At 40.3% G+C, this 12741-nt stretch overlaps 1 protein-coding gene across 5 annotated transcripts in view; it reads left to right on the top strand.

Annotated features, from left to right (window-relative positions):
* MME (membrane metalloendopeptidase) overlaps positions 1–10608 on the top strand; it is a 49666-nt gene extending 39058 nt beyond the window's left edge. For all 5 annotated transcript variants that reach the window (XM_054074342.1, XM_054074345.1, XM_054074341.1 and 2 more), the window contains 6 exons: positions 1063–1182; positions 1825–1958; positions 2760–2825; positions 5328–5423; positions 5850–5926; positions 9215–10608. In XM_054074342.1, the coding sequence (XP_053930317.1) occupies positions 1063–1182; positions 1825–1958; positions 2760–2825; positions 5328–5423; positions 5850–5926; positions 9215–9314 (593 nt within the window). In that variant the 3' untranslated portion in view covers positions 9315–10608. The remainder of the gene's footprint in view (positions 1–1062; positions 1183–1824; positions 1959–2759; positions 2826–5327; positions 5424–5849; positions 5927–9214) is intronic.
* Positions 10609–12741: the final 2133 nt, after the last annotated feature.

The raw sequence follows: 12741 nt of genomic DNA, 5'->3' as shown, positions 1-12741 counted from the left end.
AGTAACATCCTGATGCTGTGCACTCGGGTATCACTCTGATTTGCCAGTCAGCAAAATAGCCCATCACACAGAATGACGTTTACACTCTTTTCTTTACTATCAATGTTCTCTGACAATAACATCAAATTATTGGGACATTTAATTCAATGTTCAGCTAACAGTGTAATAGAATTACTGTGACAGTTGGCAGGAGTTCGCACAGGACAGGAGAAATAGGTTTTTCTCCAACGTGTTTATTATTTTTCAATTTCACCATGGTTTTCCCTCTTAAAGAAACTGCTAGAACGGTACTGGATTTATGCTGAAATGCAAGAAGTATGTGTTGTGTGAAAATTGTCATCCGATTCCTCTCTTTTGTCCAAGTTGTAGAGTTGCATACATCTCAAATCACAGTGAGAATTGGCACCTCACATTGCTGCAGCCCGCTGAAGCTCAGGGAAAAGGCCCGCAGGAGATATAAAGTGGAACTGAATATTCTACAGATCATAATTGCAGCATGATTTCTTTTTACTGATTTGTTTCTTAGAAGCCTAGAAAAACAAGCACAGAAGTGGGCGAAAAGAACTGCTTTGTTCCAGTTCATTTATTGCCAGCTTGGCCTGTTTTTATTGATTCTTGTGGGAGTTGCTCATATTTGCAGGGGAAGAATAAATTCCTCTCTCTGGGATTGACTTGTGGTGGGGGGTAATGATCAAATAATATATTCTTTGAGGTGAACACCTTCCTACTTTTTGTGATGTTTTGAGGTTTATTTACTAATGACACAGGAGTCTGAGAACGCCAAGTGCTGTACATTGAAAAGTAAACTGCTTTTTTGCAAAGTGAAATAGTAACAAAGGAAAAGCTGATCATGATTTTGGAAGTGTCTGAAGATGGGAGTGGTCCTGCTGATCTGTTCTGACTATCCTACAGCCACTACCATGTCTCAGTTTGCTTATTGTTGCTGGTAACAACATGAAGGAACAGCATGATTTCGGCTGAAGCCCATAAAAATGAAATGTTTACAAGGTGCACATGGGATAATGAGGCAATGCCTTAATTGTGTTGTGGGTTTTTTTGCAGTCTTCCCTGCTGGCATTTTGCAGCCCCCTTTCTTCAGTTCATCCCAGCCCAAATCTCTGAATTATGGTGGCATTGGCATGGTCATCGGTCATGAAATCACACATGGTTTTGATGACAATGGTAAGGCACAAAGTTACAAAACTTAATAATGCACTTTACATGCTTTAGTGTTTAATTATTCCAGAGAGCAGATAAAATGAAGTTTCTGTATCTAAGGCCAAATCAAGATTTCTGAGGTTTTATAGTATTGTTGCTCACGATGATTCCCAAACACACAATCCCAAGAATCCCACAGACACTCCTGTAGCTGCTGTGCTGCGACAACAGCCCAGAGCGTGGGTGTGCGGCACATAAGGGCTTTTGTTATAATTGCTGGTCGCTTGCTTTTCCCAAAGGCTACCTCAGAAACCGTGATAAGCTACACATAACTGCGAACAGAGTGGCATAGGTGTGAACTCAACGGTCAAGATATCGGACCTGTGGCCCAGCCACATCATTCGTTTCTAGACCCGCACCATAATCAATCCAGTGCTGAGTCATGGGGCAGAACCATACCAGGCTTCCTAAGAGAGCATTAATCCCATCTTCTGACTCAGTCTGAATTTGTTTTTCTCCTCCACTGAAATATAGCCCTCTTAGGGGGGAAAAAAAAGAGCATCATCTGTATGACTGCCTCATTAAGTGATTTTTTTTTTGCATGAGCGACTATATACTTACACCCTTTTTTCCTCTATACGTGATTCTGTTAACGTATTATTACAGGCAGAAATTTTAATGAGAATGGAGACCTTGTCGACTGGTGGACTGAAGAATCAGCACGCAAATTTAAGGAGCTATCCCAGTGTATGGTGTACCAGTATGGAAACTTTTCCTGGGATCTAGCAGGTGGACAGCACGTATGTCATACTTCTTTGTAACTACCAGGTTTATTTCTAATGAGAAAGCACAAAATCTTATGTCCTAACGATGCAAACTCTTATTTATGTGAATGCTCTCTTGGCTTATGACTAACACTGCCACCGCTACAATAGGGGAAAAGAAGAAGACAAAAGAAATTCTTAACATTGAAGATAGTGGTAAAAAGTTCACATGTGCACTGAGTGCTTTGCAAGAGACAGGATTTATCTTCTGAATGAGTGGCATTCCTGGAAGCTTTTACCCTAGAAGCCTGGAGCCCTCAAAGGCTCTTTTTTAATTCCACAAAGCAACAGTAAAAAGAAATTGGAAACTTGAATGTCATTTCCATAGAGCTTGATGCACAAATAATATATATCCCCATCAAAACAAATCCCCTCTGCTGCTTTCCTTCACTCAAAACTTTCTTGCTGTTTCCTTAGAGAAACATCAGGACTACAGAGCTAAAAGGTCTGAGAAGAATCAAGGTACAGTAGGAGAGGAAAAGATGATGCGCAGATTTAGGAGAGGCAGGCATCAGAAAATATGGGTAAAAAAGACATGGGAGCCTATAAAGTTGCCTGTAGGGGAAGGAAGATGATTAGGGAAAATAATAGTATCCACAAGTGTTTAAACAAGGGAGGCAAAGGCTTTTCAGAGATGTCACAATAATCTTCTGCTAAGACTTAGGCTTTTAAGAGAATTCTTGCCTTTAAAAAGTAAGAAAAACAAAGTTTGGCATTATAGGTCCTGGTTAAACTCTTCTTTTCAGAAAACAATACTTCTGCTTTCTATTTTTACAGCTGAGTGGAATCAACACACTAGGAGAAAACATTGCTGATAATGGGGGTGTTAGACAAGCATATAAGGTAAGAAGCATTCATTTTTCTATTTTAGCCGAAATTATCGTGGGTTAAGAAAATTAATTTAAGATCCTTTGAATAAGAAACATTATTTTTGTGTTAGGGACGGGGCTGTACCTACTGCATCACTGAGGCATGGTTTAAAACTATTGAGCAGTTATATTTCTTTGATCTTGTTGATTATTTCAGGATATTTGTTACCTGTTCCTCTTTTTTCAGCTGACTTCTTTCTATTTTTTTTTCCTTTGTGAATAAGGAATGCGTAGATCGAAAACATTTGATGAATAACACTGAGAATGATGAAAGTGGTGATACTGAGCAGCTGTCTGCATCGGGCTATGTGTCTTTATCAGCTTTTTTGTGCTAGGAAGGACAGAATGACTTTCTTCTGACCTATAGTCTCTGCCTACGTGAAATACTGTTCACTGTTCAAAAAATGATTCAAAATATCACTTTGTACAAGTGATACAGTGTACAGTATCTTGTACAAGTACCTGTACAGGTACCCAAAGATGTCATTGACACTTGAACGCCTTGGGCTAAGCCTAAGCTAAGCTTGTATGCTTTTGAGCTTGCCTTTAATTCTCTTCCTCAAATAGATACCTCACTCCTTATATTGGCCAACTTTGAGCCTCAAAGTAAAAGAAGCAAAGGTCTTCTCTTTGGGAATGTGGGCTGGGAGGCGAGAAGCAAGTCAGCTTCTCTATGAACTTTTCTTCTTACTTGCAAAGCTGATGGTTGCAGATCTTAATAACAGGATTCTCCCTCTCCTTCCCTGAATGCCTGGTTCTATGGCAAAACATTCAACGCTTGACAGCTGGAGTGCTGTCATTCCCCACCAAAATGCTCTCTGGGATGCATGGGCCAACTCACACTTCTCAACGCTATCATCACAGCTTCTGCGAGACTGTCAGTGGCACTCGCTTTACTGGAAGATTGCACATTTGAGGGCAAATGCAGTTGTTAGTGGGAGTTTAAAGAATTATTTAGTAGCTTAAAAGAAGCATCGCTATGGCAGATTAGATTAGTCTGAGCTTCAGTTACTGGAACATTTATGCATTTTTTAAAAATGAACCATACAAGCCCGTGGAAGGGGGTACACATTCTGAAAGGAATGGGAGGAGCCAAAGAAAAAGTAGGTCAAGAAGTTTTACCAAAAAAAAGAATTAGATAGTTGTAATTATTATGACATCATATAAGTAGTGAAAAAAAGTCCAAAAGGAATCTTGACAGGTCATCTGATCCATCCCCCCTCCTCCTAGCAGGTAGAATCAACCATTTAGGTATCGTTCAAACATACCTTAAGAGAAGTTCTGCCACCTCCTTGCTGCAGTTTGAGTGCCATCATGTCTTTGCTTTCAACAGCAGAAACAGAGAGCAATCTGTTCCTTTCTTTTCTGCGACCTTTTATGCATTTGAAGACTTTTAAATACTTGAAGGCCCAGACTTCTGTTCTTTAGACTAAACAAACCCAATTCTTTCAGTCTTTCCTCATAGGTCATGTTTGCTAGACCTCTGCTCATTCTTGCTGCTTTCTTCTGGACTCTATCCAGTTTGTCCACATCTTTCTTGACGTGCTGTGCCCAAAACTGGACAGAGTGCTCCAGCTGAGACTTAGCCAGTGCCAAGCAGCGTAGAAGGATTACTTCATGTATCTTACTTAAGACAGTCCTGTTTATACATCCCAGTGTGACACTTGCCTTTTTTTTTACAGCACTGTGGCACTCTTGGCTCTTGTTCAGCTTGCTATCCACTGAAACCTCCAGAAGCTTTTCAGTAGACCTGTTAACTGCACTTGTGCAGCTGATTGGCTTTACTCATGTGGTAGCATGGCACTGACTTTAGGCAGAACATTTCTCCAGCCTGCCAGCATCTTTTTGTCAGTAATGAGATACTGACACCACATTGTTTGACATATGTTCTTCATAAGAAACAAGAAAGCAACTGTTCTTACAATGAATGATGTCAGCTGATGTCAGAGAATCTCACAGTCATTGCCATTACTGAATGTATTCTGCTTATTTAACACAGAACCACCTTGCTATATGCAGTCATTAATTAACCCTGTGAAAGGATTGTCCTGTCCCCTCTTTGCATTCCAAATTTCTTCCCCTGTAAAATGATGCAGTTAGGCAAAAATTTTCTTATCTGGCTGTAACCGTCTTACTGAAATTATTCCATTAGTCTTGCCTTCTTTTTGCTCCATTAAATTGCCTTTATTAAACCTGTTTCTCTTACCTTTTATTCCAACATAAGTCAGGCACCTTCGCTAAACCTGATGTAAAACACTACTGTAAAGCCCATTCAGTGAGAAAACTGCCTTGATTCAGTCAGGCCACAGTGTCACAGTACTGAGAAACTGCCTTATCGTATTCTGCGTACCTATGGCATGTAGTATGGTAGTCCATGATCACGTTATGTCAAAGAACTCATGTGCCTCCGTGTCATCATTTCATTTTAACTCTCTGGGCTGGAATTTGTAACACTTATACTCAATTCATTCTACAGGCCTATGAAAATTTTGTGAAAAAGCATGGAACAGAAAAACTTCTTCCTGGTCTTGAAATGAACCATAAGCAGCTGTTTTTTCTGAACTTCGCACAGGTATTCTGAACTTCTTGTCTGAATTCTTTCAAAACCACTTGAAGTTACAGTTTAACAGTGAGGCAGAAAGGGCAGGCTGACTTTTGTGGTTTTGCTGAGAGCTGGCAGAGTTGCTAAGCTGAGCAATGTTCGCTTCACAGTAGTGAAAATAAAGTCTAGTTAAGTAATTTTTGCCTTCTCTAAATAAATTAATTCGTCCATGACTAAGTCCGGTATACAGTTACTTGTGCCCAAGTGCCTTTGTCTGAGGACAACAGTGGCATTTTATTTGACTTTTTAAGATGCTTATAAATATTTTCCTTAATTCTTCCTAAATTTCTTAGAAATTTATTCTCACTACATTAAGTATTTCATACTGAAATGGCAGCAGGTCTCTTCCTGGACAATCTTAGGGCTAACAAATGTTTTTCTTATTTCCCTGTGTAGGTATGGTGTGGAACATACAGACCAGAATATGCTGTGAACTCCATTAAAACTGACTTGCACAGCCCAGGCAAATTCAGGTCAGCATGTACAATGATCTTCAGTGCGATTCCAGGGAACAGCACAGCTTTTAGCTATAGAATTTAAAAAACTCTGCACAAAAAGCTAGGCTGCACTTACGGGGGTGAGTTTAGGCATATAGGCATAGCACACTGAAAATGGGTGAGAGGGGGAAAACCAGGTGGTCCCTTTAGACCTTCCAGCCCTAGTGTAGCTCTGTGCTGACAGAACCAGGCACAGTCCTTACCAGGAAGCTCCACAGGCAGAATAAGGCTGTGGAGGAATTGTCCTCACCCTGAAGATGATACAACCTAATTCTGATCACGCTGTTGAGGAGCTTTGAAAAGTCTTCATCACAGGACACAAACGCCATCACCTGGCTGTTACGAAGTGTACATGTCTGTTACAGCAGAGTCCCAGTGACTGTGTCAGGAATCCAGTGCTCTTTCACAAGTCCGCTGGCTCCCGCAGTAGCTCCTCACAGGATTCTCTTAAATGCCAAAGGCTATGGATGGACTTCTGTCCTCCAGTAAAGTCACAGGTAAAATCTCTGGTTAACCTGCGGAGTTAGGATTTTACTCTTCCAAGCATGGCAAAGAGCTCATCTTCTTTTAAACAGTAATGCCGACGTGAGAGAGAAATGACCTTGTCCATAGTCTTTGCTTTCGTTAGGATGAGGAACTCCTTTGCCATCTAGACCTGGAAAGACATTCTTCTGTTCCAGCGAAGTGGATGGGCCCTTCTTCGCTGCTGTGTTAACAGCAGAACTTGTAGTGTCTGCAGTGCAGAACTGGGGCTCTGCTGTGCGCCGGGCATTGTACAAGATCACTATATGTTCTCAAGAGTAAGAGAAGTGAGGTTTAAGTGGAAGATCACTGCCCCACAGTCAGCAACAAACCCCTATGCTGTGGTGCAATAGGCACATTTGTATTTCCTGCCTTGTGTAGCCAGCCTTTCCCAGAACCGGTGGGCTTGGATTCAGTAGAATCAGGCAGGCAACGGTGGAAGTCTTTGGGCCAGACCAGGTCCTTTTCTTTTGAACTTAAGTCAGAGCAACTTATTGACCGCTAGTGCAACAATGGTTTTTCTCTAATAAATCTGTTTGGTCAAATGCCACAAGATTAGGTAGTAACGTAGACATCATAACATCTCTGTTTGCTTTGAAAGGCTGTGTCATCTCCAGGATTCACATGCACAATAGCTGATTTTTTTCCTGATACAATTCAGTACATTAATTCCAGTATCTTTCTTTCAATGGCTTTTCACCAAAGAATTATTTTGTTTATCTCACATACTCAAATATTTAGTGAAAGCAGTCACTGTTCCTTCAATTGCTGCTTGACTGGCATTTCACTGTGGGTGGTTTTTCTACTATCTGCAGCTCTTTCCCAGAGGCAGTTTATGCATAAAGTCCTACAATCAGCCGAATTTGGTCACAGTGTTAATGAGGGTCTGCAGCAGTTCTGAAGAACTGTGCCTCTTCTTTGCATATCTAATTTGTGTGAGTCACGAGTCCTTTGAAGTCCACTAGTTCTGCATCTTTGTGTAATTCTATTTTGTGTATCTTGGATATATTACATTGTGTATTGTGCTGGTTTTGCATCAGTATGAAAGGGTATAAACATTATATGGAATTACACAAGTATTAATGAGAAACCACACAGGCATTTTTAGAACGTGAGGTAATTTTCAGGATGAGCCCCCTCCTAAGAGCTCTAAAATAGAAAGCATTTCAGTACGCGAGACAGACCCACAAAATTACTGTCTAATGACATGCTATTAAAATGTCACAATGGCTCCCAAGGTGCCTTTTTTTATCAATTATCTGGGGATCAGGGGTGGGGGAGTTGTTTAACACCTGCTACACTGACTGCAGGCTATTCAGCCTTACAGTTAGGGCAGGCAGCTCTTCATAAAAATTAATTGCCTAGTACCATTTTAGTTTAAGGGCTAACAACTCAGTACTGGACAGGTGGAGTAATCTGTCCTCTAGAAAGAAAAAAAAAAAAGAAGTTAACAGAAAGTTGCCTTAGATCAAGTAATCATCAAAGGCAGGTGAAAGAGAATCTGTATCTGTTAACATGCAAAATTAAAACATAGCAAGTTCAAAAACAGATACAGGTACAGGTCAAGCCCTGTTTATGTACCAAATCCCTGTATTTTGGGGGATATTAGTAAATGAAGCAGGATTCTTATTCCACTGCTGCTTTAATAGTTAGTAGCAAATGTCAGTAGAGTTTTATTACACCTAAAATACTTTTTGCTCTGTTTCTGGCAAAATCTCATTTTAGCAGCTCTAGTCCTTAGGAGCAATGAGGCATAGCTGGGTCACTTAAATACTTGATGGTTTTTATAGTCATGTCTCTGAGCTCCCTCCTGTGCTGCTGCTGGCTCCCACGACCAGTCAGCAAGAAGTCTCGCTTTTGATCTGTAGAGGCAGTCCAAGGGGTGCAGGTGTCAGTGGTGCAGCTGTGTCAGCTGCTGGACTTCACCTCACTTCTGCGCACACCTTCTGCTTCTGTTGAATCTCACGATTAAGATCATTCACAGAATAATCACTAATTACTCAAAGACACAGTTCTTCAAATAATTCCTGGTCCACAATCAACGTGCATCAATATCTATACTTGATGTTTGAAGATGAAGTTGGTATCCAGCATAGGTATATGCGTGCTCTATTTCCATCCCTGAAGGAATGAGCAGCTCCTAGCAGATATATTCACATATGTTCACAATTACACATGCAAAAACTGCTTTAGCTAGAATGTCCTTGTGCTCCCTTGAAAGCTGTTTTTTGTATGAGTCGTTTTTCCAGGAAACTCATTCAGTGGAACATTTGTGGAGACTGCCCAGAGACATAGTATGATCTCATAACTTGATTGGTGTAAAAATGTAAATGAACATTCGCTGAGAAGTTAACACCGCAGTCTTCTACCTCGGGGTCTTTCCCTTTACCGAGAAAATTGTCAGCAAAATGTAGCTGAAAAAATTCTCTGTGAAAACTAATGACAAGCAATAAACCTGTGCATAGTGAAATAAAAGGGAGCTTTGTGAGAGCCAGTAAGGAAGAAGGGACAGGTCCTGCACCCCCGGGGGGTTTGCAATGGGAACCTTACAAACAGAAAAGAGAAAATACAGCCACTACTTAAGATGAAATGGAAGCAATAGTCAGAGTTCAGAAATATGGGCGTTTCCTGCAGTATTTCGAGTTCACTGATGCAAAAAGAAAGAAGTTACAACATGTGGGTCATTTTGTTTGTTTTAAACAAAGGCAAGCAACAGTGATGAGGTGTTGTTTTGTTTCAAAGGGTCATAGGATCATTGCAAAACTCTGTGGAGTTTGCTGAAGCGTTTTCATGCACCAAGACAAACTACATGGATCCTGCGAAAAAGTGCCGAGTTTGGTGACGGAGCTGTAAGCGCTGCATCACGAGAAGCCTTCTGGGAAAAGAGAAATTTTGAACTTTATTCTGAGGAGGAGGGAAGAAAACCAAGGAGAATACGCTAGAGTAGTCACTGTAATTCTTAGCAAACGGGCAAAACCAAAAAATCACACATTAAAACGTCACATGAAGGACTAACGCCAATCTGCTGCTCTAGCTAATTGCCTGCTTTTCCAATCGCTGACCAATGTAGAATCTAAATCACCTGGCAGCATACAGTAACATTTCACTGGTAGTTAATCCTTTTCCCTATTGGCCAGTGGCTTTTTGGATTTATTTTCAAACATCCGAGTGTAACACATTAACTTCCACCATTTGGTGAATGCCTGTTTCTCTTCTGGTAGTGGAAAGAAATATCAAGTAACACAGTTTTAAACAACATAACATGATAATGAGACAACAGTTTATATCCTAAGCGTCAGACTTTGTACCCTCTGCTGTTATGATAAATCTGTTCTACCAAATGTTTTCATTTTTACTTGAAACCGTTTATACAAGAGGAATCCAAAGACCTGCTGTAATTAAGTAACTTCTCACTAATTATTCCAGTGTGTGTTATCTGAAGTCACTATGTACAACAGTTTATTTACTGCTTTCCAGCGAAACCGAAATTGTAGGTAATTTATTAATTTTTGAACATATAATCTGTAAGACGGTGATCAAAGACCCTTTCACAGTTTTCTAAGCTTTTTCTTGCTTTCTCTAAAGTTGTTCTTTTTTAAAGTTTCTAGTAATGTATAAAATCATAGTTTTTATATTTAAATCTGAGCTACACTTTTGACTTGAAGTATTGTAATATATTTTATCAGTTGCTGCATAGAACTGGGAGATTTGTGTAAAGCGTGGTATTAGGCAATAAGTCTACAAAACTGAGCTTACCAGCAGAGTACACCAATATTCAAGTTTTCCGGGATGAGTTTCTCAGTGTTCAGGGTCTGATCCTGCACATAATTTGTACACGTTCTGATCAATGTTGGCCCTCACATCAGTAAAGCAGCACAGCTGATTGCAAGAACAGAGCTTTAAGTAAGATGGTAAAAGGCTTTAAATCTGCAGTGATATGTATTAAACATCCTCATGCAGATTGCAAAGGAACTTACTGCTTTGTATATCAAAGCAAACAGATTTCCAAAACCAAGTACCAGATACCTCAGATGACTACTACAATAGGTATATTTAAAAACCTATGTTCCTTTTAGCTTTCCAAGTTTGTCATCTGATAAAAGCATTTTGATAATAAACTGAAATTATGAACAAAATGTAATGTGTGTTCTTTATATGAAATACAGAGTACAAACAAAAATCTTCTCTGCAGATAAATTTCTGTATTCGGCCCAAGCGCCACACCTCAACATCTGTAACAAGTGGCAAAAGGAGAATTCCAGTCATTTGGTTGTAGTTTAAAAGCGGATCTCCGTAGGTTATTTAGGATCCAAGGAAATCACACCAAAAATGCCTGCAGAAAACTTCCTCTTCAGGACTTTTCCCTGAGCATGTGATAATGAGAGCAGAAAATAGAACCCTTTTCATGAATTCCCAGCTGGAAGAGCCATGCTGGATGGTAGAGCAATAGCAAAGGCGTCCAGCAGAAGGAAGCCCAGCTCCGCAGCTGCCGGAGGTTCTGCAGCTGTCTCTGTAGTGTCTGAGAAGCAATAAGACGACCTCTGCTTGTGGTGCACCCAACGGATCACGTGGCCAAAGGCAGCCACAAAGCAAGTTCCCGCAGACCCTTCTGAAGGCACCACTGCCTTTAAGTCACTCCTGACCACAAAAGGGAAGCCAAGAGTGAAAACAGTTGAAGTTAGAGAAAAGCTCTCAAAAAAAACCCCATGAAGTTGTGTTAACATGGTTTTACCTCTCTGCTGGGACCCTTCCTTCACTCATCTCCATGTATTTGTCATAGAACTTTCTGTACCCTTCATCGTTAACCTAATGCATCAAAATGAAACTCGATCTGTTACAAATTCAGGCTCATAAAGCTATGAAATGGGAAGTACCGTTATGCCTATGTTAGAGCTAGACATGGTATCACTCACCAAGGATGGAAAAGAAATAAAGAAAGTAACTAAATAAATCAAGGGTTCACTAAATACGGAATAAATATTAAACATAACAAATAATAAATACAATTAGTGACTAGAACACAAAAAAAACCAGGTTAGTAAGTCAGTATAGGTAGATCAATTGAAATGTCTCTTCAATAGTGTGTCAGCAAGCCTTTCTAAAATACCCCTCATGTTTCATTTGCCTGCCAGGCAGACAAAAACCTAGAAGAGCATATCTGTTATTGGAGATACAGATTCTCTCTAAATTTCAGCAGCAGGTATACTACACGGTGAAGGATTTTTTCACTTCTGAGTGACCTATACACACATAAAAATAGTTGCGTCCGTATTCATGACAACTCCTGATGGAGCAGGGAAGGTGAATTCTGATATGCTACTAAGAGTATGGAAATAAAGCTATCCTTGTGGAAAGTATCCAGCAACGCTCTGGCCAGAGCAGCAGCAGATACTCTTTAAGGAAATAAAACATATACAAGTTTGACAGCTTTAGACATGTCATGGAACTCAGCTTTTACATTCCTGATTATAAGACACTTCCCAAACCCCTCATTTCATCACTGCTTCCCCCTGCTGCATCTATTTACTAGAGACAATCCGTCTGTAACTATGAGCTAGGAGTTGGGAAAGAAGTGTGTGGAATATAAAGCAAACATAATGCATCTGCCCAGAAGAAATGGCAAAGATTTTCTAGTCATTGTTGGGTACCCAAAGGGCCAGAAATGTTCTTTCATTACATGAAATCAAGTGAATGAACATCTAGAAAACAACTTCCAAACAGTCCATAACTTGATATGAGTGAGAATGAAAAAGGACCTGTCAACGTAGAAACCTAAATAGTCAAACCGCTTGTAAAAATCGTGTTTACATACACCGATCGCTTCCCCAAACATCTCCCTGAGAGATCCCTCCCTTCCTTCGCCTACACAACTATAAAGGCTGCACTAACGACAGGCTGAAGCCTGTAGGTGCCAATGAGGCTGCTCATTTCCTTATTCCCCCTTTGGAGTATGTGGGAAAACAAATGAAGGGCCAGCTTTAGCGCAGGGAAGCCTCATATAGGCATTTATCAGAAAATGGGAGTGTGACATACACTTCTTGGAAACCAAACTTTAACCAGGGGCAGTTATAATTTCCCTCACTCATGCAAAAGTGAAATTCAGGTCTTCATAACAGAATCATTCAGAGGTGAGATACCTGGCATTAAGCAAGCGGGGACAATCAGAGTATGTCTTTCATCACAGCTTGCAAACTAATTAGTGCCAGCGAGGATTTTCCTTCAAAGAGTGTTAATATGTCAGGAAAGTATTTACAGACACACCATGAGAA

The sequence above is a fragment of the Cuculus canorus genome, chromosome 9 (assembly GCF_017976375.1).
Source record: "Cuculus canorus isolate bCucCan1 chromosome 9, bCucCan1.pri, whole genome shotgun sequence".
In the NCBI taxonomy this organism is placed as follows: domain Eukaryota; kingdom Metazoa; phylum Chordata; class Aves; order Cuculiformes; family Cuculidae; genus Cuculus; species Cuculus canorus.
This window is presented reverse-complemented; position numbering and strand designations above follow the sequence as displayed.